This window comes from Manis javanica, chromosome 1, assembly GCF_040802235.1.
Source record: "Manis javanica isolate MJ-LG chromosome 1, MJ_LKY, whole genome shotgun sequence".
Taxonomy (NCBI): domain Eukaryota; kingdom Metazoa; phylum Chordata; class Mammalia; order Pholidota; family Manidae; genus Manis; species Manis javanica.
This window is the reverse complement of record NC_133156.1, coordinates 190,006,851-190,031,173: the sequence shown is the minus strand read 5'-3', so window position 1 is coordinate 190,031,173 and position 24,323 is coordinate 190,006,851. Positions and strand designations below refer to the sequence as shown.

At 33.7% G+C, this 24,323-nt stretch overlaps 1 protein-coding gene across 10 annotated transcripts in view; it reads left to right on the top strand.

The window, feature by feature from the left end:
* Positions 1–24,323, top strand: part of EHBP1 (EH domain binding protein 1) — a 433,785-nt gene that overhangs the window by 339,429 nt on the left and 70,033 nt on the right. For all 10 annotated transcript variants that reach the window (XM_073212603.1, XM_073212598.1, XM_073212633.1 and 7 more), the window contains one exon: positions 5,677–5,820. In XM_073212603.1, the coding sequence (XP_073068704.1) occupies positions 5,677–5,820 (144 nt within the window). The remainder of the gene's footprint in view (positions 1–5,676; positions 5,821–24,323) is intronic.

The following is a 24,323-nucleotide window of genomic DNA, read 5'->3' as shown; positions in this document are numbered from 1 at the left end:
AATAGCACTTTCTTGCTTACCAGAAGGTCCCAACAAAGGATTTTCATACAATAACCTGGAATTATCTTCCATTCTCAAATAGTGCTCAAGTGGTTAGTTATTAACTGAAACATCAGAGAATTGCAATCTTGCCACCAGAAATAATCAAGCACATGCATATGTAGGTGTTGTCTGTAGACTGTGTTTTGACTACTGCGTCTGACAGATTTTAAAATGTTTGACAGAGATTTTAAGATGCCATCAATTTTACGTTTTCAGAGGTGCTAAGAAAAACTATGCATTTTAGAATCAAAGAAATGTAGTAGCTAACAAAGCAAGCCCTTTTTCTTCTAATCAAAATCTCAAAAGGTTCTAACTACTTTAACTTTCAGGACAAAGAAGCTTTCAGGTAACATAGTGTCCATATATAGTAGATAATTGGTAAACACCTAGGATTGACAGTTGCAGGATTTGGTGTGCCTAAATTCTGATATCCAATACAGATTTTTCTTACAGTCCAGACTTTTTAGGTAAATGAGATTAGTTAAATCTAGAAATTGATTAATGTTTAAAAATTAAAACTACTTTGTATAGCATGGAGAAGACAGGTAGTGACCCTGTAGCATCTTACTACGCTGATAGACAGTGACCACAGTGGGGTGGGGGGTACTTGTAAAGTGGGTGAATGTTGAAACCACAGTGTTGCTCATGTGAAACCTTCATAAGATTGTACATCGATGATACCTTAATTTAAAAAAAAAGAGGAAGAAGAACTAAGAAGCAATTAGAGAAGAATGAAGCACTTGTAGAATCTTTTGAAGAATGTTTTCTCTGGGTTGTCCCAGGACTTTAGGATATACATTGTCGTTCCCTTAAAATAAAATTTCTTTGGCATTTGAAAAAAAAAAAAACATTGAATCTTGCCTAATGGCTGTATATTTATCCTCAAGAAATTCAAATAAACACCTCCCCACAAAAGTAAAAAATATATATATATATATTTTAAACCTACTCTGGCCTAGGATTCTCATTTTGGAAACCTGAATTCTCATCTTGGCTCTGCTGGTAATTATCAATATGACATGTTTGCTAGCTATTGCATTTTCTTAAATCTTATTTTCCACATACATTAAGTAAAATAATCTCTGAGAGCACTTTTAGCTCAAAAGCTCTATCATGCTGTGATTCTATTCAGATGACTTAAGTGATGTATGGTAAATCCACAGGATGATAGAAACAGCATCTTTTTTACAACTCCATCTATGTTTATATATTGGCCATCGGTTTATTAGTCAAAATTTTGCTTAGAGTAAATCTTCAGAAGAGGTTTTTTTGGCAAAACTATTGCCTGACACCAAAAATTGTAACATGGGTGCTAATATTTGATAGAGATTTTTTGTATATTGCAGTTAAATTTTGGACAACTAAAATTTTGTTTTTCTTTCATATATTGTGTTTCATCAGCTCTAACATACACATCTTTTTACACTTTCTCTGAAATCAAGATATTATATACAATAGATAATATGTTTGAGCTTAACTGACAGTGTTCTTCCTTAGTTCATAAAATAATAGTATAATTAATGGCATTAGATTAGAAGAAATTTGATAATTTAATATATCCACATAGACTTAACAAAGCCATAATATCCATTTGAGTGGCTAATACATGTGACTACCATTATGTATCTTATACATATCTCTCTTAAATTTTACAATCCATGAGATAAGTAGTTGAGTCCTATTTTATATAAGGGAAAACTGGGGTTTACAGAGTTGCCTAAGATCATATAATAAGTGTTAAGATTCAAATTCAAAACCAGCTTTGTCTGACTCCAAAGTCTGTGGTTCTAAACTTTATGTTTACAATGTCTCTTCATTTTTTACTATAATAGCACTAAAAATAATCATAACCCAGATATAAAGCAGTCAGCTTTACCAAAGAGCAATTTAGCAGTATACATCAATTCCTTTAAAAATGTTTATCTCCTTAGGTTCTACCTCCAGGAATTTTTCCTGAGATAATCAAACTATATTTAAGAATTTACATATAAAAATATTTATATAAAAGCTTTGTTTATGATAGTGAAAAATTTTAAGCAATCTAAATATCCAATAATGTAAGACAAGTTAAAATATGATGTATCCATATTAATAGAATGCTAGGTAAACAATTTAAAATCATGTTTTAAAAAAATATTTAAGGACATGAGAAAATGCTCATAATAGAATATTAAGTGGAAAAAAGCATAATTCTACAGTGATTATACCTGCGTGCCAGGGTTGCTATTATCTTTATTTTATTTTTTATTTAAAAATTTTTTTCTTTTCTCTCATTGAGGTATAATTGATACATAACATCATACTGGTTTCAGGTGTATAACATAATGATTAAATATTTATATACATTGTGAAATAATCACCAAAATAAGCCTAGTTAACATTTATCACCATATGTCATTATGAAAATTTTTTCTTTGTGATGAGAACTTTGAAGATCTCTTAACAACTTTCAAATATGCAACATGGTAATATTACCTGTAGTCACTATGCTATACATTACATCCCCAGACTTACTTATTTTGTAACTGGAAGTTTATGCTTTTTTACCCCCTTCACCCATTTGTCCCCCTAGTACCATCCGAGCCTTGGCAATAATCTGTTTTCTGTATCTCTGAGTTTGTTTTGTTTTGATTTGTTTTTGGTTCTTATTTTGTTTTTAGATTCCACATGTAAGTGAGATCATATGGTATTTCATTTATCATAATGCCCTCAAAATCCATCCCTGTTGTCACAATTGGCAAGACTTCATTCTTTTTTATGGCTGAATAATATGTGTGTGTATATGTATGTGTGTGTGTGTGCTTATGTTTATCACAACTTCTTTATCCATTCATCCATCAATGGACACTTAGGTTGTTTCCATATCTTGACTATTGTAAATAATGAATGCTCCAGTGAATATGATGGTCAGATATCTTTTTGATACAATCTCTGTTTCCAGAAGATAAATATCCAGAAGTAGAATTGCTGGATCATACAGTAGTTCTATTTAAAATTTTTGAGGATCCTCCATACTGTTTTCTAATTCACCATTTCACCATCAACAATGTATAGGGTTTCCCTTTTCCCCACATCCTCATCAGTACTTGTTATTTCTTGTATTTTTGATAACAGACATTCTCACAGGTGTAAGATGATATCTCATTGTCGTTTTGATTTGCATTTCCTGATCATTAGTTTTGTTGAGTACCTTTTCCGGTACCTGTTGGCCACCCGTATGTCTTTGGAAAAATGTGTGTTAGGATCCTGTGCCCATTTTCTAATTGGACTGTTTGGGGTTTTCTTTTTTCTACTGAGTTGTATAAAATCTTTAATTTTGGATATTAACCCCTTATCAGATACATGATTTGCAAATATTTTATCCCCTTCATTAGGTTGTCTTTTCATTTTGTTAATGGTTTCCTCTGCTGTGGAGAAGCCTTGTTATTTGGTGTAGTTTCATTTGTTCATTTTTGCTTTTGTTGCCTTTGCTTTTGGTGTCAAATACAAAAAATCATTGCCAAAACCAATATCAAGGAGCTTATCACCTGTTTCCTTCTAGGAGTTTTATGGTTTTGGGTCTTACTGTTCACATCTTCAAAATACTTTGAATTAATTTTTGTGTATGCTGTAAAATAGTAGTCTCATTTCATTATTTTGCATTATCTCTCTCCTGTTTTTTTCAACACCATTTATTGAAGAGACTATCCTTTCCCCGTTGTATATTTTTGGATCCTTTGTCATAAATTAACTGACCATATATGCATGTGTTTATTTCTGGGCTCTTTATTCTGTTCCATTGATCTGTGTATCTGTTTATAATGCCAAAACCATATTGTTTTGGTTACTACTGCTTTATGATATAGTCTGAAACCAGGAAGTATGATGCTTCCCACTATTTTCATATTTCTTCTTTATGTTTTCATATATTTTTTAAAATTTCTATGATGAATTTGAGTTGCATTTATAGTCAGGAAAAAAATTTCTGTTTGTGTACTCTTAATGCCAAAGCAGTTTTTCACTGTCTGTGTAGCTGATTTGGAGTCTCTAAATGACTGTAGAATCACACAATTTAGAACTAGTAGGATCTTTAAAATGATCTAAGTAATCACAAATTTTAGAACAAATAGGATTTTAAGGAATAAATTTCTAATTTCAAAGGTGAGGAAATTGAGAGCTTTTTTAAAAATACAGAAATAGTTAAAATTTATCCAGAGCTTACTACATTTCTTTCTCTTAATCTTTGCAATATCCTTATGAGAGTTGGTCTTTTTTTAATCCCCATTTTATAAGTGAGGAAACTGATGCTTAGAGAACAAGTAAGTTACCTACAATTAAGTGATGAAATTAGTATTTGAACCCAGGTCTATCTGACTTTAAAGCTTTTTAACATCATATCGTGGAATACATGATAGTTTTTAAGTGACCTGCTCAGTATTGTGTTGATTATTATTAGTGGAAGAAGGATTAGCAGCCTTATGTTTTGACTTCAGATTCAGTGTTCATTTAATTAATTTTGCTTGTTTTTGAGAAACTGTTGATTTGTAACCAGTTTGAATGCAGTGACCAATTGTATTATGTCCTATCAATATGCATAAAAATCTATCATTATCACATACATTCCAATTATATCTAGTAAAGATTTTTGCTTAATACTCTTAAAACCTTTGGTGATGAAAATGTTCTGGAGTTAGATAGCATTGATGGTTCACAACCTTGTGAATATACTAAAAACCATTGAAGTGTACACTTTTAAAAAATCTTCCCTAAGATTACAAGAAAAGGTTTAAAAATTGTTATATTAAAATACAAAGAGCAAAGAGACCTAAAAATTGTCCTAAATCTTTTTTGAATTTTCATATTATGCCAAATAAATAGGTTTACTGTATATGATCTTTTTCCTGACCATGAATGCTACTCAGAACTCAACCAAAACTATACAATGAAAGGAAAGGAAAGAAAATTAAGTATCAGAGTGATAGAAATGGATATTTGTGCTTGGGTTAATGCTACCACTTAAGAACTGATTTCCATTGGTGGTCCCTGTCTGTTCTTTAAAAATATGTTAAAAAATTACAAATTAATCCAGGAAAATACTCTTCCAATTCTAATGTGCTTATTGTTTTGTTGTAAGAAAGTAAGCAATGAAGAAATTTTACTTTTTTTTTAACAAAATATAACTTTGAATTTTCTATAAATATTAATTATCAAGAATTAAAAAGATTATTTCCACAAGTATTTAATATCTTTCAACATACAAATTTGGAAGACACCTTGTTATCAATTCTATAGGACTATAAAAATAAAATTGGGAACTTTTAAGTATGTTTTTACCAGATTATATTGTGGTTAATAAATATAAAGATTGCATATAATATACATGTGGACCTTAGACCCTATGAGAATGTCTTAATAAAAATGTAATTAAATTTAATCCAATTTTAGGCAATAAAGATGTATTTCCTGTATGTCAAGATTTAGGTATTCATTCTAGTTTCTAATCAACAACAATACTTTCTGCAGATAATCTCATAAAACTAAAATCTTATTCCTGACCTCTATTATTTTGACAGATTATATAACCATTGATTAGTTTATAAATGTAGATTAAATGCTTTTTTTTTCTGGCTTCTAATTCTGTATCTTTGCTTTTAGCATCGGATGTTATCCAGACAAGAAGAACTTAAAGAAAGAGCAAGAGTTCTGCTTGAGCAAGCAAGAAGAGATGCAGCTTTAAAGGCAGGGAATAAGCAGAATACAAACACAGCCACAATACTGTGCAACAGGCAGCTAAGTGATGTGAGGAACACTGGATAAAAAAAATATATATAAGATGTTCATTGTAATCATAGTAGGGATGGTGAAGTTTATTTATTTTTTGCTAAATTATTTTTCAACAGACTGTATATTTGGTACATTTAGTGAAGTGATAAATTCATACCTTGGTACTTTTGTTGAACTGATAAATTGTGGGTACTTGGTACATTTGATTGAACCTATAAATTCACCTGAAAGAGCATAATGTAATTATTCGTACACAGTAGTGTTAGCTATGAGGAAAAGTAAGACCCTGGAATATAATTTCTACATGTATATGAATAATCTATTTTTTGTTCATTTACATTTTATAATTTAGTTTTACTTTGTTTAAAACTATTTTGTCCATGGAGGTTATATTTTTGGAAATATTAGAATATAATAATGATGCCTACCATTTATTAACTACTATATATTTCAGGTACTATAATGGGTGTTTTTCACATAATTTTTATTTTACTTATCCCCATGAAATAGATATTCAAACTACTTCCAGATAAGAAAACTAAGGCTAATAGGTAAGGTATGTTGTACAAAGTTGCAGTGTTAGTAAATGATGAATCCAGGAGTTGAACCTGAACCTTATTAGATTGCAGAGTCAATGCTCTCTCCTATCATATATTGCCATCTCTATGTTAAATGACATTTTTATACTTATTTTTGTGTAGTGCATCACAGATAATAGTGAACACATAATAATAGAAGCCTTTAAATGTAGGAAGACATGAACCTCTTCATGAATCTGAAAACTATGGCAAGCTTGCCCTACCACCAAACTCATATACACAAAACTGCAGGCTTCTTTTTTTTTTAATTAAGGTTTTATTTTTTTAGAGCAGTTTTAGACTCATAGCAGAATTGAGGGGAAGTTACAGAGATTTCCTGTATGACCTGTGTCCCCACATGTAGCCTCCCCCACTTAACATCCCCCACCAGAGGGATACATTTGTTACACTGATAAACATACATTGACACATTATAATCAACCAAAGTCCATAGTTTATATTATGGTTCACTCTTGGTGTTGTATATTTTATGAGTTTTGACAAACATATAAAGATACATGTCCATCATTATGTTATAATATTGAGTATTTTCACTGTCTTAAAAATCCTGTATATTCTACCTAGTCATCCCTCCCCTTATCCCTAGTCTCTGGCAACGTGATAATTTTACTGTCCCATAATTTTGCCTTTTCCAGAATGCCATATAATTGTACAGTATGTAGCCTTTCCTGATTCACTTCTTTTTCTTAGTAATATTCATTTAAGGTTCCTTCTTGTCTTTTCATAGCTTAATAGCTCATTTCTTTTTTGTGCTGAGTAATATACCCTTGTCTGGATGTACCACAGTTTATCCATTCACCTACTGAAGGACATCTTAGTTGCTTCCAAGTTTGGGCAATTGTGAACAAACTGCTATAAACGTTCATGTGCAGGTTTATGTATAGACATAAGTTTTTTATTCCTTTGGATAAATATAAAGGAGTGTGATTGCTGGATCATATGGTAAAAGTATGTTTACTTTTGTGAGAAATCACCAAACTGTCTCCAAAGTTGCTGTACTATTCTGCTTTCCCACCAGCAATGAGTGACAGTTCTTTTGCTTTATATTCTTGCCAACACTGAGTGTTGTCAGTGTTCTAGATTTTGGCCATTCTAATAGGCATTTAGTGGTATCTCACTGTTTTAATTTGCATTTCCCTGATGACATGTGATGTAGAGTATCTTTTCATATGCTTTTTTACAATCTGTAAATCTTTGAAGAGATGTCTGTTAATGTAATTGGCTCATTTTTTTAATTGACATATAGTTAATATACAATCTTATATTGGTTTTAAGTATGTAACACAGTGCTTCAACAGTTAGCAGCATTACTAAATCCTCACCCCAACTAGTGCAATAACAATCTGTCAACATAGGAAGATGTTACAGAATCTTTGGCTATATTCTCCATGCTGAACTGCCATCCCCATAATCAGCTTAAATTATGATTGAGATTATGCCCCTTTATCTCCCTCAGTCTCCCCATCCACACCAGCCCATTCCCAACAGTAACCACCAATCACTTCTCAGTGTCTGTGGATCTACTGCTATTTTGTGCACTTTTGTTTGTTTTGTTTTTAGATTTTACAAATAAGTGAAATCATACGGTATTTGTCTTTCTCCACATAGCTTATTTCACTTAGCACAATACCTTCTAGGTCCATCCATGTTGTTGCAAATAGAACGAGTTCTTTTTTTAATAGCTGAATAATATTCCATTGTGTATATGTATCACATCTTCTTTATCCATTCTTCTATTGATAGACATGTTGGTTTCTTCAATATATTGGTTATTGTAAATAGTGCTGCAATAAACATAGGGGTGCATATGTCTTTTTGAATCTGAGATCTTGCTTTCTTTGGGTAAATTCCTAAAAGAGAATTAGTGGGTTATATGGTGTTTCTGTTTTTATCTTTCTGAGGAACCTCCATACTGCTTTCCAAAAGTGGCTTCACCAATTGACATTCCCACCAACAGTGTAGGAAGGTTCCCTTTTCACCACATCCTTGCCAAGGATGTGTTGTTATATCTTGTCTTTTGAATGATGGCCATCCTAACTGGTGTGAGGTAATATCTCATTATGGTTTTGATTTGCATTTTCCTATCATACTAGTGATGTGGAGCATCTTTTCATGTGCCTGTTGGCCATTTGTATTTCTTCTTTGGAAAAATCTCTGTCAGGTCCTCCACCTATTTTTTTAATTGTTTGTGTGTGTGTGTGTGTGTGTGTGTGTGTGTGTTGAGTCATATGAGTTTGTTATATATTTTGGATGTTAACCTCTTATCAGATAAATTATTTATAAATATATTCTCCCATACTGTTGATTGCCTTTTTGTTCTGCTGATAGTATCCTTTGCTGTACGGTATGCTTTTTAGTATGATGTGGTCCCACTTGTTCATTTTTTATTTTGTTTCCCTTGTCTGGGGAGATGTGTCCAGAAAAAAATTGCTCATATTTATTTTCAAGAGCTTCTTACCTGTTTTCTTTTAAGAGTTTTATGATTCCATAACTTACATTTAGGCCTTTACTCCATTTCAAGTTACATTCTCTTGCATTTAGCTCTCCATTTTTCCCAACACCAGTCACTGAAGAGACTGTCTTTTCCCCATTGTATATTCATGCTCCTTTATTATATATTAGTTGACCATATATGTATGGGTTTATATCTAGGCTGTCTGTTGTGCTCCATTGATCTACAGGTCTTTTCTTGTGCAAGTACCATACTGTTTTAATTACTATAGCTTTGTAGTATAGCTTGAAATCAGGACATATAATACCCCCAGCTTTGTTTTTCTCAGGATTGCTTTGGCTACTTGGAGTCTTTTGTGGTCCCATATGAGTGGTAATTGGCCCTTCTTTTTTTCTTTAAATTTTTTATTAAGGTATTGATATATACTCTTATGAAGGTTTCACATGAAAAAGCAATGTGGTTACTACATTTGCCCATATTATCAAGTCCCCACCCATAACCCATTGCAGTCACTGTCCATCAGTGTAGTAAGATGATAATTGGCCCATTTTTTAATCTGGTTACTTTCTTATTGTTGAGTTTCAATTGTTATTTGTATTTTCTTTGGGATTACATTGAATCTAAAGATCAAGTTGGAAAGAACTGACATCTTGACAATATCGAGTCTTCCTATACATAACCATGGAATAGCTCTCCATTTATTTCGTTCTTTGGTTTTGTTACAAGGTTTTATAGCATTCCTTTTATCAATCTTACACATATTTTGTTAGATGTATACTTAAGCTTTTTATTTTCTGGGGTGACAATGCAAATGGTATTGTGTTTTTATTTGAAATTCGTCTTGTTCATTGCTGGTATATAGGAAAGCAATTGTCTTGTATATTAACCTTGTGTCCTATAATCTTGCTACAGTTGCTTTTCAATTCTAAAAGTTTTTTTTTTCCCAGTTCTTTCAGATTTTCTACATAGATGATCAGTCATCTATGAACAAAGACAGTTTCATTTCTTCCCTCCCATGCATGCTTTTAAAAATATTTTTCAGCTACCACCTTAATAACCTCTGGCCTTTAGCATTGTTTTTCAGGCTTCAATAGAAAAGAGTGAAATAAAAAATACCAGAATTTATCACACAATTGTACACATAGTATATTTATGTGAAACATGTCTTAGTTATGTGGATATGTGTGTTTACTGCATGTTGATATAAAATGTATTTTTAACTGGGTCATGATAAAAATTTTTGAGAAACACTAATCTGGAGGGCCATTCTTTCCAAGGAAGAAATTTAGAGCCAGCTTTATGCCCACTCCTTCAGTATCTAGCCATTTATTATACCATCAATTCATTGATTTGGTCATATGCCAGATATATACTGACTGTCTGAACTGAGTATATTCATAATGACAGAAAAGACTAAGTATCTTCCCTCATGGAATTTACAGTCTAGTGAGAACAGACAAATAATAATAAATAGATAAGATAACAGCAGAGAGTGCAGACTACATGATATAGTAGAGGATAATTTGAGTAGCAGGGGATTGAGTGAAATAAGGAAGGAATATTTTAACTAAAATTTGATGGGTGAGAAGGATCTAGTCAAGTGAACAGCCACAGAAAGAATACTGTCTTTAAGAAGGTTATTTTGTTGATACTATATTTTATTTGCAATAAACTTTGATTAATAACTCTTTTAGGCTCTAAAATTTATTGAAAATTGATAGCTCTGTATTTTCCAAGTGTACTGATTTTAAATTTAGAATACTTGAGATTTAAGTGATCTGTCCACCAAGGAGTTTTTAAAAACCCATTACTTTACCTGTGTTTAAATTTTACATGTATTAATTACTATAATCTAATGTTTATTGAGTACTTATTGTGTGTCAAGCCGGATTCTATTTTCACATGGATTTTCTCTTTTAATCTCCATAACAATTTTATGAGTTAAGTATTATTATTACTATTTTACAGTTGAGAACACTGACACACAAATTAATGAATTGCCCATGAGTGCACAACTAGGAGGTAACAGAGCCATGAATTGAACTTAGACAATTTGATTTCAGAGATTGTTTTCAAAGCATTGACTTTTATTTCCTTCCTGTTTATTTTTCTGATATCCTTTTGAAGTAGAATAGATACTATTATTGTATCTATTATAATATTAAGAAAATGAGTTAGGAAAGGGTGTTTGAACTTACTTAGGGTTGTAGACAGTGGTAAACTAGGCTTAGAAGTCAAGTGTACTGACTTTTAAAAGCTGATTATTCTTTCATTCAATTTATTCATTTATTACTTCAAACTTTGAACATATATATCATTGGTCATCTCTTCTCTTTAAGGCAACAGTAATTTTATTTACAGTTTTTATTTCCCAAATAAAATTTAAACTTTTAGCTAAATTATACTTGTGTAAATTCAACAGCAGAGTTTGGTTACTATACCAAAATATCTCTTATTCTGTGACTGTGACATCTTAATATATCTGTAAAATATGTAACTTGGATTTTAAAAAACATGCTGGTGATGTTTTATTGAGTCAGAAACTCTTTTCCACTGCTAGTAGCATGTAACTTGCTATACCTTTCTGGAAAACAATTAGAATTGATCAAGAAATGCCATTCTCTTTTAATAATTCCACTAACAAAGATTGATATACAAGTATTAATCACAATGTTATACAAAGCTTGTGATAGCAACAATTACAAAATGGTAATTGCCCAAAATAGGGGAATAAACAAATAAATCATTACATATATATACTTGGTATGTTGCCATTAAAAATTACCTTTTCAATAATGTTTGAAAGGATATAGGAAAGTGCTCACAAGGTCATTTTGTACAAAAAGAAAGATATAAAATAGTATATGGCATAAGAACTCCATTTTTAAATAATAGAGATTGTGTTTTTATGTATGCATTGAAAAGAACAGGAAAGAATATCATCAAAATATTAATAATGTTTATCCCAGGAGATAGAATAACAGATGGCTAAAGGGTTTTTTCCCTTTGTTCTTTGTGTTTTAAAAACATGACATGTTAAGAAAACTATTTTAAACTAGGGATACTTTTGGTATTCAAAAAAGATATTTTTAGCAGATTGTTTTCTTAGTATACCCAAACTTAAAAACCATAAAGCCATTCCATTTAAACTGGTATTAGATTTCATTATCTCTAAGATGTGTGTGTTTTAAGGAGAGAGACAAAGAAAGAACTCTTCACTTTTACAGTTGGTGATACTAGTTTGTGCCTAAGTGTAGAATAAGTGGCAGATTCAATAATAGCAGTCCTGTTCACATTGAGAAGACATAAAATTCTTTATGACTGTTTGTGACTGATTAATAGTAATCATGGTATATCACAAAAAATCTCATTGTTCCTTTGACTGCCACCAATGTGACTTGAATCAGTTGTCTTATATTCATTTATCAGTTGGAGTATTTCCCAGAAGTAGCCACTCACTCCATGCTGCATAGCTAGCCAGCTCCGTGCCAGGCTGGTCACTGTGTTCCATTTGTTTCCCACTTACCCAAAGTTGTAACCTATTGCTTATGAAACTTTGCTTCAACCAGTCACAAAGGTATTTTCCCTACCTTTCCTCTTTTAGGCTATCTTTTGCTGCATAAAGAAAATCGCTGCAGACCTTATTGGCATAAAACAACCCATTTTATTATGCTCACAGATTCTGTGTGTTGAGCATTAGGACTGAACATTATGCGTGTGGCTTATTTCTGTTTCTCTATGTCTGGTTATCGTTTCTGGCTAGGACTAGTACGTCCTAGGACTATTGCTCTAGTTTTGACACTTGACACTAGCTATGTGGGGCTTATAGCTGATATTGAAATGATAAGAAGGAGACTGTAAAATGTCAGGTAAGTCCAGGTTCACAAATACACAAGACCTTGCCTTGTTTTTCAGATGTTCAGTTTAGTAAACAATGTGATATCAGGTTGATATATTTTCCAAGGACACAGTAGTTTCTTAATTTGATCATTTTCTCTATCACTTCTGGTAGCTATTATACATACAAATTGAAATTATTTAGCAGTATTGTCCATATTTTGTAAAAGTAGTATGGCCAACTTGGCTGACAAAAGAAAAAGGGAAAATGCCCAATTTCATCTCTGGAGTTAAGTGATACTAAAACTGGAAATTACTTAATGTCTGTCAATCTGTTTTTCCAATTCTAAAATGGAAGCAAAAATATGTTTTTCCCTGTGTAACATTCAAATTAATAAGTGTCCACAAGTGATAGGGGTAAGGAAACCATGACTAATAGCATCCCCACTTAAGTGTCAGCATCCTTTTCACTCTGGAGAGATCAAAAGACTTCTGGTAAATAAAAAGCAGGTCTAATGTGAAAGAAAAAAAAAAGCTGGCATTCTAATTTAGTGAACTGTTTGCTACTATTTTCACTTGCTTATGCTCTTTAATTTGCACCTTAATATACCATGTTCTTATTTTTAAATTCATTGAAAATTATCTTGCCCTTCATAAAATATTCTGGCACTGAGTTGAGTTGCTGGGAGGGAAACGTATACCTGCTGATACCCACTCCTTTTTGTGTTCTTAGTTTAACTAAGAATTCCCATGAATTAAAAGAAGAAGAAAAAGAAAGAAAAAAAAGGTGGTTAGTATCCAGAAGTGACCTCAAGTCTTGATTAAATGAGTCACTGACCCTGAATCTTTAAGAGTTTATTGAAGAACTTACTCTTACTTACTCTTAAGAGATCAGTGATTTAAGACTTGCTCAGTGATTCCTATCATTTATCCTTCTGAACTTTGTTTTTGGATGACTAACTTAGGACCTTCTGATGAATACCAAGAAGAATGAATAGAACTATTTTAATAATTGATGTTAGAGTACTTAAATAGAATCATAAAGTGCACTGGACAGGTGTCCATGTACTCAATACAGGTTCCCTGCTTTTGAGTCTTTTGTAACTAGTTCTTTGAAAGAGAGTGAGAATGTAAGGAGGATTCAGATAATTGTTAAATGATTGAAAGCAAAGATCTACTTATAAGGAAAGACAGGCTTATAAAATATAAAAAGAAAATTGGTAAACAGTTTAAGTACTAATTTGAGTATATAAAGGTCAAAATCTTACCTGGTATCTCTCATTTACCCAGGAGAATAAACTTCCCAACTACCTAACCTCCTACAAGGTCCTTCCAAATTTGTGCCCCTCCCTTACTACCTTCAACTTTACCTCTCTCCCATTTTTCACACTATACTCCAGCTCTTCTAAGTTCTTTGCAAAAAGGTGGCATATTCTTTTCATTCCTATTCTCTCCCTGAAATGCTCTTTTTTTCTTGTTAGGTTCCACGGATATATATCTCTTCTATGAGCACCTCTGTCATGGCTCCTAGAAGCAAAGATTATTCTCCTTCCTGTATCTTAATCTAATGAGTTACATGTATCTCTACATCTGACTTTATCCCACATAATTACCTAATTACACATCTCTTTCTCCTACTCAACTATGAACTATTCTAAGAACAGGAACCTTGCATCCCCAGCACCAAGTGTTAAGTAAAAATTTGTTCAACGAATAAATGAAGGGAATAGTGACAAGTAATTTTTTCCCTCTTTTTAAAAATTTTTTATTAAGCTTTCATTGATATACACACTTATGAAGTTCTCACATGAAAAGCATTGTGGTTATTACATTAACCCATATTATAAGTCCCCCCCATATCCCACTAATGTCACTGTCCATCAGTGCAGTAAGATGCCACAGTCACTACTTGTCTTCTCTGTGCTACACTGTCTTCCCGTGACCCCACACACAACATGTATACTAATCATAATACCCCTCAATCCCCTTCTCCCTCCCTCCCCATCCACCCTCCCATACCCCTCCCTTATGGTAACTGCTAGTCCCTTCTTGGAGTCTGTGCGTCTGCTGCTGTTTCATTCCTTTAGTTTTACTTAGTGTTTTACTCCACAAATGAGGGAAATAATTTGGTATTTGTCTTTCTTTGCCTGACTTATTTCACTGAGCATACTACCCTCTAGCTCCATCCATGTTCTTCCAAATGGTAGGATTTGTTTTCTTCTTATGGCTGAATAGTATTCCATTGTGTATATGTACCACTTCTTCTTTAACCATTAATCTACTGATGGACACTTAGGTTCTCCCATATCTTGACTATTGTAAATAGTGCTGCAATAAACATAGGAGTGCATAAGTCTTTTTTAATCTGAGAACTTGTTTTCTTTGGGTAAATTCCTAGGAGTGGAATTCCTGAGTGAAATAGTATTTCTATTTTTAGTTTTTTGAACAACCTCCATATTGCTTTCCACAATGGTTAAACTAATTTACATTCCCACCAGCAGTGTAGAAAGGTTCCTCGCCAGCATTTATTGTTCCTAGTCTTTTCTATGTCAGCCATCTCAACTGGTGTGAGGTGATACCTCATTGAGGTTTTAATTTGCATTTCCCTGATAATTAGCGATGTGGAGTATCTTTTCATATGCCTGTTGGCCATCTGAATTTCTTCTTTGGAGAAGTGTCTGTTTGGATCATCTACCCATTTTTTAATCAGGTTATTTGCTTTTTGGGTGTTGAAGCATATGAATTCTTTATATATTTTTATGTTAACCCTGTGTCAGGTATGTTGGTTATAAATATATTCTCCCATAGTTTAGGATGCCTTTTTGCTCTGTTGATGGTGTCCTTTGCTGTACAGAAGCTCTTTAGCTTGATGTAGTCCCATTTGATCATTTTTGCTTTTGTATCCCTTGCTCAAGGAGATGCATTCAGGAAAAAGTTGCTCATGTTTATATTCAGATTTTTGCCTATGTTTTCTTCTAAGAGTTTTATAGTTTCATGACTTGCACTCAGGTCTTTGATCCATTTCAAGTTTACTTTTTGTGTATGGGGTTAGACAGTGATCCAGTTTCATTCTCTTGCATGTAGCTGTCCAGTTTTGCCAACACCAGCTGCTGAAGAGGCTGTCATTTGCCCGCTATATATCCATGGCTCTCTTATCATATGTTAATTGACCATATATGCTTGGGTTTATATCTGGGTTCTCTAGTTTGTTCCATTGATCTATGGGTCTGTTCTTGTGCCAGTACCAAATTGTCGTGATTACTGTGGCTTTGCGATAGATCTTGAAATCAGGGAGCATAATCACTCCAGCTTTATTCTCCCTTTTCAGTACTGCTTTTGCTATTCGGGGTCTCTTATAGTTCCATATGAATTTTAGAAATATTTGCTCTCGTTTGATAAAGAATGCCATTGGTATTTTATAGGGATTGCATTGAATTTGTAGATGGCCATTTTGGCAATATTAATTCTGCCTATCCATGAACACGGGATATATTTCCATTTCCTGGTATCTTTTATTTCTCTCATGAGTGTCTTGTAGTTTTCAGAGTATAGGTCTTTCACTTACTTGGTTAGGTTTATTTCTAGGTGTTTTATTCTTTTTGATGTAGTTGTAAATGGAATTGTTTTCTTGATTTCTCTTTCTGCTAGTTCACCATTAGTACATAGGAATGCAACAGATTTATGTGTACTAATTTTGTATACTGCAACTTTACTGAATTGTTATTAGTTCTAATAGTTTTGGGGTAAATTCTTTAGGGCTTTTTATGTACAATATCATGTTATCTGCAAACAGTGACAGTTTAACTTCTTCTTTGCCAACCTGGATGCCTTTTAGTTCTTTGTGCTGTCTGATTGCTGTGGTTAGGACCTCTAGAACTATGTTGAATAAAAGTGGGGAGAGTGGGCATCCTTGTCTTGTTCCCTACCTTAAAGGAAAAGTTTTTAGCTTCTCACTCTCATGTGTGATGTTGGCTGTGGGTTTGTCATATATGGCCTTTATTATGTTGAGGTATTTGCCCTCAGCACCCATTTTGTTGAGTTTTTATCATGAATGGATAATGAATTTTGTCAAATGCTTTTTCAGCATCTATGGAGATGATCATGTGGTTTTTGCCCTTCCTTTTGTTGAAGTGGTGGATGATGTTGATGGACTTCCGAATATTGTACCATCCTTGCATCTCTGGAATAAATCCTATTTGAGCATGATGGATGATCTTTTGGATGTATTTTTGAATTTGATTTGCTAATAGTTTGTTGAGCATTTTTGGGATATTGGTATGCATTTTCTTTTTTTTGTGTGTGGTGACTTTGTCTGGTTTTGGTCTTAGAGTGATGCTGGCCTCATAGAACAACTTTGGAAGTATTCCCCCACTCTTCTATCTTGGAAAACTTAAGGAAGATGGCTATGTCGTCTTCAATAAATGTTTGATAAAATTCAGCAGTGAAACCATCTGGTACAGGAGTTTTGTTTTTAGGTAGTTTTCTGATTACCAATTCAATTTCATTGCTGGTTAATTGGTCTGTTCAGATTTTCTGTTTCTTTCTGGGTCAGTCTTGGAAGGTTGTATTTTTCTAGAAAGTTGTCCATTTCTTCTATGTTATCCAGTTTGTTAGCATACAATTTTTCATAGTATTGTCTAATAATTCTTTGTATTTCTGTGGTGTCCATATTGATTTTTCCTTTCTCACTTCTGATTCTGTTTATGTGTGTAAACTCTCTTTTTTTCTTGATAAGTCTGGCTAGGGGTTTTTCTATTTTGTTTATTTTCTTGAAGAACCAGCTCCTGCTTTCATTGATTCTTTCTGTTGTTTTATTCTTCTCGATTTTATTTATTTCTACTCTGATCTTTATTGTGTGCCTCCTTCTACTGACTTTGGGCCTCATTTATTCTTTTACTAATTTCGTTAATTGTGAGTTTAGACTGTTCATATGGGATTGTTCTTCTTTCCTGAAGTAAGCCTGAATTGCTATATACTTCCGCCTTAGCACGGCCTTTGCAGTGTCCCACCGATTTTGCAGTATTGAGTTATTGTTTTCATTTGTCTCCATATATTACTTGATCTGTGTTTTTATTTGCTCATTGATCCATTGATTATTTAGGAGCATGTTGTTAAGCCTCCATGTGTTTGTGGGATTTTCATTTTCTTTGTATAATTTATTTCCAGTTTCATACCTTTGTGGTCTGAGAATTTGGTTGGTACAATTTCCATCATTTTGAAGTTACTGAGGCTCTTTTTGTGGCCTAGTGTATGATCTATTCTTGAAAATGTTCCATGTACACTTGAGAAGAATGTGTATCCTGCTGCTTTTGGATGGAGTGTTCTGTAGATGTCTGTTAGGTCCATCTGTTCTAATGTGTTGCTCAGTGCCTCTGTTTCCTTACTCATTTTCTGTCTTGTTGATCTGTCCTTTGGAGTGAGTGGTGTGTTGAAGTCTCCTAAAATGAATGCATTGCATTCTATTTCCCCCTTTAATTCTGTCAGTATTTGTTTCACATATGTAGGTGCTCCTGTGTTGGGTGCATAGATATTTATAATGGTTATATTCTCTTGCTGGACTGACCCCTTTATCATTATGTAATGTCCCTCTTTTTCTCTTGTTACTTTCTTTGTATAGAAGTCTATTTTGTGTGATACAAGTCCTGCAACTCCTGCTTTTTCTTCCTATTAGTTGCATGAAATATCTTTTTCCATCCCTTCACTTTTAGTCTGTGTTTGTCTTTGGGTTTGAAGTGAGTCCTTGTAGGCAGCATATAGACAGGACTTGTTTTTTTTATCCATTCAGTCACTCTGTGTCTTTTGATTGGTGCATTCACACCATTTACATTTAGGGAGAAGCCTCTATTCTTTGTGTTTGTATCTGCTGTAGGCAGGGCCACCCTCCTCTTGGCCTGGCCCCATGGTGGGGACAGCCAGTTTGCGAGCTGGTGCTGGCCGGGATGAATGTGCCCTAGGCTGCATATCGTGGTGGGGGGGCCTCAGAGCTGTGTAGCCAGCCAGGGGGATGAAGCACCTGAACCTCTTGAAAGTTCCCAACCTGCTGAGCAGAGTGCACCCAGACAGTTTTGTGCACCTTTCCTTTCTCCTGAGCAGCAAGCTCTGTGCAGTCTTTGCCCCTTTCACAGCCCTCTCACTGTTATGAAGTCTTTCAGACTGCCTGCCTTTGTTTTGTCCCAGAGTGGCCAGATGTGGATCCTTGTTTCCCACAAGCATCTGAAATCTCAGTCTCTCCAAGTATTCCACTTTCCTTAGCTTTCCAGCCCCTCTTATCTCCAGAGCACCATGTAATATAGGTCCATGCTCCCTGAGCTGATCTCCAGGGCTGTATTTTCAGGAGTCCTAAGCCTCCACCCCTCCCCACTCCATTTCTCTTCCTCCCCCTGTGAGCTGTGGTGGCAGAAGAGCTTGGGTGACTCCAGATCACAGCCTTCGTACTGTACTCTTTTCCTTGAGGTCTGCTTTTTCCCCCCAGACGTAGACAGTCTGCCACAGCCGTCTTTCCTGTTGCTCTTTCCAGATTTGATGTATTTGCTATATTTTCATATTATATGTGGTTTTGGGAGGAGGTTTCTGTCTCACCTCTCATGCCACCATCTTTATTCTTTACAGCATTCTCTTAATCATTTATAGAATAATATTTGCTGTGAACTTTTAGAGGTCAGTGAGGGCAGGTGCTTGGTTATTTTGAGTTTGCCTTGAAGATCCTGCTGCCCTCTCTACACGCTCTTATTCTTCCTCTTATTTCACCTTCAGTGACAGCTTCAGAAGATTTGCCCAGCTGGAGGGACTCAGTTGTGAAATGGTGTCCCAGCCACACCCCACCAGTGACAAGTTATTTCTTATATCTTCTGAATCAACTAATAAAAAATGAGCTAAAACATGACAAATTCTGGTTGCTATAAGGAGTTTTTTTGGTAGTAAAGATTTGTAAAGAGGGAAAAAAACATGTTTCTGTGAAGGTCTTTAAAGCAGAATTGATTATCACTGGGAAGAGAAAGTCGAAGTGTCCATTCTCCTTTCTCAGTCAGTGAGAGAGGTGATATTTGTCACTTTGGGACTCAAGGTCCCCTGCATCAACCATTTCTTCCTATTCTTGAATTCTAACTATGATACCTTTCTTTGTTGTTATACTGTGTATACACCAAATCCTTACACACACTTGTTCTTCCTATGTTCTGTGACCTCTGATTAGAGTTCAGCTCCCAACTCTGCTTTGAAGCACATCACTTTCCCAAACACTCTCTCTTACATAAATTAACATAGCTTTACACTGAAAGGCTAGGAAGCAGTTTCTAAGGCACTGAAAATAACTCCTGTAATCTTATCTGGTGGATCCTTATATATAGACTCTACTTAAGTTATCCTCAAGAAAAATTTGAGCTGTAATTTCTCTTAAAAGGCAACCAAGAGATATTGTAAACCTAATTTTTCTCAATTTTTGTCAAGATTATCATTGCATGTTTTAATGAGAACTTGTTATGAGTACATAATGCATTTAGATCTTTTTTAGGGTAAGTAGTTTACATGATTCATTTGTGTCCCTTTGCCTTTACATGCTGCTTCAGGTGTTCGCTGAAATTATTTTTCTGTAAGAAACTGATTGCATTCCTCTGAATCTCTGTGATTTATATTTATTTGCTTCCTATTTCTATTGTATGAAAACTTTCATGTTATTTTTACTAATATAAAGTGTAGGTGTGATATTCATTTTGTTCATTGTTTCCCACATGTACTTAAAATAATTTTTTTCAAAGTACAACTCAAGAGTCTAGCAGGTTTAATAGTCTAGCCATTATACAATCCAAAGGATGCTCCTTGATTATATAATATATTTAGACTCAAACTTTGAAAAAAATCTAACAGCTTTTTTTAAGAAAATATTTTCTTTTATTTTTATTACCTAATTCCCCACTTTCCCCCAAGAAATGCACAACAGAATTTTACAAGCTAGTCTATTTCAGACTCTTTTGCTTATTACTTTGTGTTAGAATTTTTTAAATATGTGCTTAAAAGATACATCTAATAAATCCACCATTGCATTTAACAGTGTTTTTGTAATTATATATGATAGCCAACGGACATGTTTGCATTTGACGTGCTCAAGTTTAGGATCAGTACACTAAAAGAATTAAGGGATTACAATCGTGCTGCTTGCCTATAGTCCTTGGAATTGTTAGAATATTTATGAAGCACTTTGAACCTATCAGAAGAACAGTGTCATATGTTTAATTACCATTTTTTATTTTTTTAAAAGAATAAACTCTATTTTATAGATAGAAAGTCTAAAAGGAAATGATTCTTCAGTCTAGTCTAATTGCTTTATGATCAGTGAATTACAAATATGCCTGTTTTTAGTTTTTTCAGCTGTAAATTATGTAGCATAAGAATGTGGTTTGCAGATAGTTGATACATATCTGAAACTTTTTAAAAAGAAAGTAGCAAAAAGAATTATAACATTATTATAAAACAGACTTGAACATTTCTCTCTGATACTTAATGGCTGAGCATAGTGAGTGAGCTATTACAATCAACTGGCATAGGAGTCCATCCTCACTTAGCAGGATCCAACTGAAGTTGGCAGCAAGTCCTGGAAGGTTTGAAGTATCTGTCTTTAAAACTTTGCAGGAATATTTGAATCTTCTAAAAAAAAACCTGTGTATATGGGAAAGGAATTTCAGTTTGATCAGTCCTTAGTAAACTGCAAGGATTAGTAATTGAAAAAGATATGGAGACTTTTTTTTAAACTGGTCTTTGATAGTGAATCCAAATGGCTTATTTGGTAAAAACCAAAAGAATGCAAGCTGCTCTTTTGCAAATTAAACCTTTAACAGGTATTTTGTTGCTATGAAGCAGTGGGACATCAACCTTATATTTTTGGTGTTAATTGGAAAATATTGATTTAAATGGGACTAATCTGTCATGCTGATAATTATAGCAGACTTAGATAAAATCACTAGATCTTTTCCAGGTAACAAAAGAAGCAGTTACCATCCGACTGGTAAAAAACACTAAACATCATTTTGGTAATCCCTCATAGATAAAAACTTTTTCCATAGTTTTCATATATATATGTGTTCTAAGTATGTATCATCATAAAATGGTATGTGATAGATTATACTAATATGTTTATGAAAATTAGCTGTGTTATCTTTAAATGGCTAGCTTCTAAAAACTAAGCTTTAAAGTTAAGTCAAGCTAAAATTTTTATTTTCCCTAATTGTACATTATTATCAGTTCTGTTTCCAGAAAGAAGTAGGTTAACTTTGCATTTGTAATTTGAAAAGAACATCAGTTATATAAAAAGAAGTCTTAAAACCTTAAAAAATATAGTCTTAAATATTCAGGTACTTTTATTCTCTATATGAGCTTGAATGTCTACACACAGGGCACTAAGATGAAAATACAGTCCTTATTTCTTCCTCCAACACAATTGACAGATTTAATGTACATAATCCGTTTCAGACCAGTAAGACACTTTAAATGTATAGCTAATCTTTTTTGTAGTTGCATTTTATAGGGAAAGAATGCTAGTGTACTTCTATGTTCAGCATAAATACCTCTGTACAAGGCATTGGTTTTATTCATTATGATTTAAATAATAGTTTATCTATTATGTCTAAATTTAAGTTGAAGTCTGCTATCCTAACAATGGCTACTAGACTTCTTAGAAAATATATTGTTAGCTTGCTAGCATATCTTCAAAGTCACACAAAACACTAGCGTTGTTAGGAGGGGAAAAAAAGCCTCAAGCATCTTTTCTATTAGGTGGCCACAAACCCCTAGCCTTAAAAGTCTTATTTATTTGAGATTGCCTTTAATGCATGAAGCTAGGACTAGGTGTCTTAGTATCAGGAACACACATTTTATACGACTGTTAATGGCCACAGACATTTTCCATATGGCTGTTCAGTGCAGTGTTGAACATCCTAGGATGATATCACCATTACTAAGAGCTGTATTTATATTGCCTATTCTGTTATTGCTCAGCATGCACAAAGGTAGAGTTTAAATCTTTATTCATTTCATTTTTTAATGTTTCTTTTGTTCTCCTTATCATGTTCTGGCTTTCCCAAGGATATATGCCATGAATGAAAAGTCACATGTGCATTACTAATTGTGTGCTATTGTATTTATAGTTCCTAGTGGTGGCACTGTGAAGCTACTAATTCCTTTGCTTCACTTGATGTAAAATAATCTGAGTGTCTTTGATAGCAGTGAAACAGTATTAATTGTTTTGTACATTTCCTGGTCACTCTTCTTAGGTGGTCTTCATAATCTATTAGAACTTTCAGCCAGATTTTTGTAATGTCATGCCTCCAGCAGTGATTAAATTGGTAATTAATGAACAGTCTTTGGCAATGTAAACCACATCCCGTTAATTTTCCCTTTTGAGTTTTCAGAAGTTGTCTTCTGTGTCAGAAATCGTTGCGCCACCTTTCTATGGCCCCTTGGCATGAAACCACAACGACTTGATTTTTGCAGCCATTAGTAGATCAGAGCAGTAATTTCACAGTATTTTGGTCAAGGTAATTATAATACCGAGAACTGAGTAGATTTGAAAATTCACGAAAGAAGTCCAGAAATACCAGGTGAGCTTCCTTGTGTTCACTGGAACGTTATGATTAGTTTAATTGGTCTTTGTTTGATTTTAGCCGCAGAAACTATTTGTGCCACAGCAGTGCAGTGACTTTATACTTGAGTGTTTCTGACCTTCTTTGACAGGGGTGGATGCAAAAATGAGCCCTTTGAAATAGTCCCTTTCCCAAAAGGGGTCAAACTACATTTAAAAAATTAACTGTAGAAAAGAAAGCTGTTCAAGTAATTTCTTAATACTTTACTCTCTTTTATGCAAAGCTTAACATATTTGCAACTATTTTGATTTTAAATGTTTTTAGCTTAGTCTTTCCTGCCTCTGAGGTTGTTGATGTACAATTTCAGTATAATGAAAGAGCCTTACAGTGCTTTAATGAGAGTGAACTTGAAATGAGGCTTTCCTTTTTGTCACAAACTAGATAAAAGTATTCCCATACTCAACTCTTGCTTACATGTGCATTAACCCTCAGTGATACATTGTGCATGCTAGAATTTAAAGAGTCCTTTCCCGTTGGCTTCTGAAAGGACTGTCTTGGTCACCTTTTCTGGAAGCCTTTAATGAAACCAAATAGTTTTCTTGGAGCTTGGACCCAACCATCCGGGTGTTTCATGCAGTCTTGTCAGTTGATGTTCATGAATTGACTTGAGCAAAGATCAAAGTGTTCCCCTTAAATGAAGAGTCTGTGAGACAGCTCCTTCAGTTGCACCACAAGAGCTAATCAAGCCATCAGGTCTTTATGTATTCTACATGTCTTTAGAATTTAAAACCAAATGATTTGTCAGTACAAATTGATATTCTGATTTTATGCTTTTTGTCTCACTGGCTCTCTTCCACAGCACCCCATCTAACTGGGGGAAAAATCGTTTTGTTTATTACTAGGTTTTGAGAAAAAACTTAGATTATAATTTTAAATCAAGTAGTAGAGCTTATAAAAATAAGCCCAGAACAAGTTATAATCTTAAAGTCAATGCTATTCATAAACAACAATACTGAATATATAGCCAAACTTTTAGGATGAACAAAGGATTATACTGAA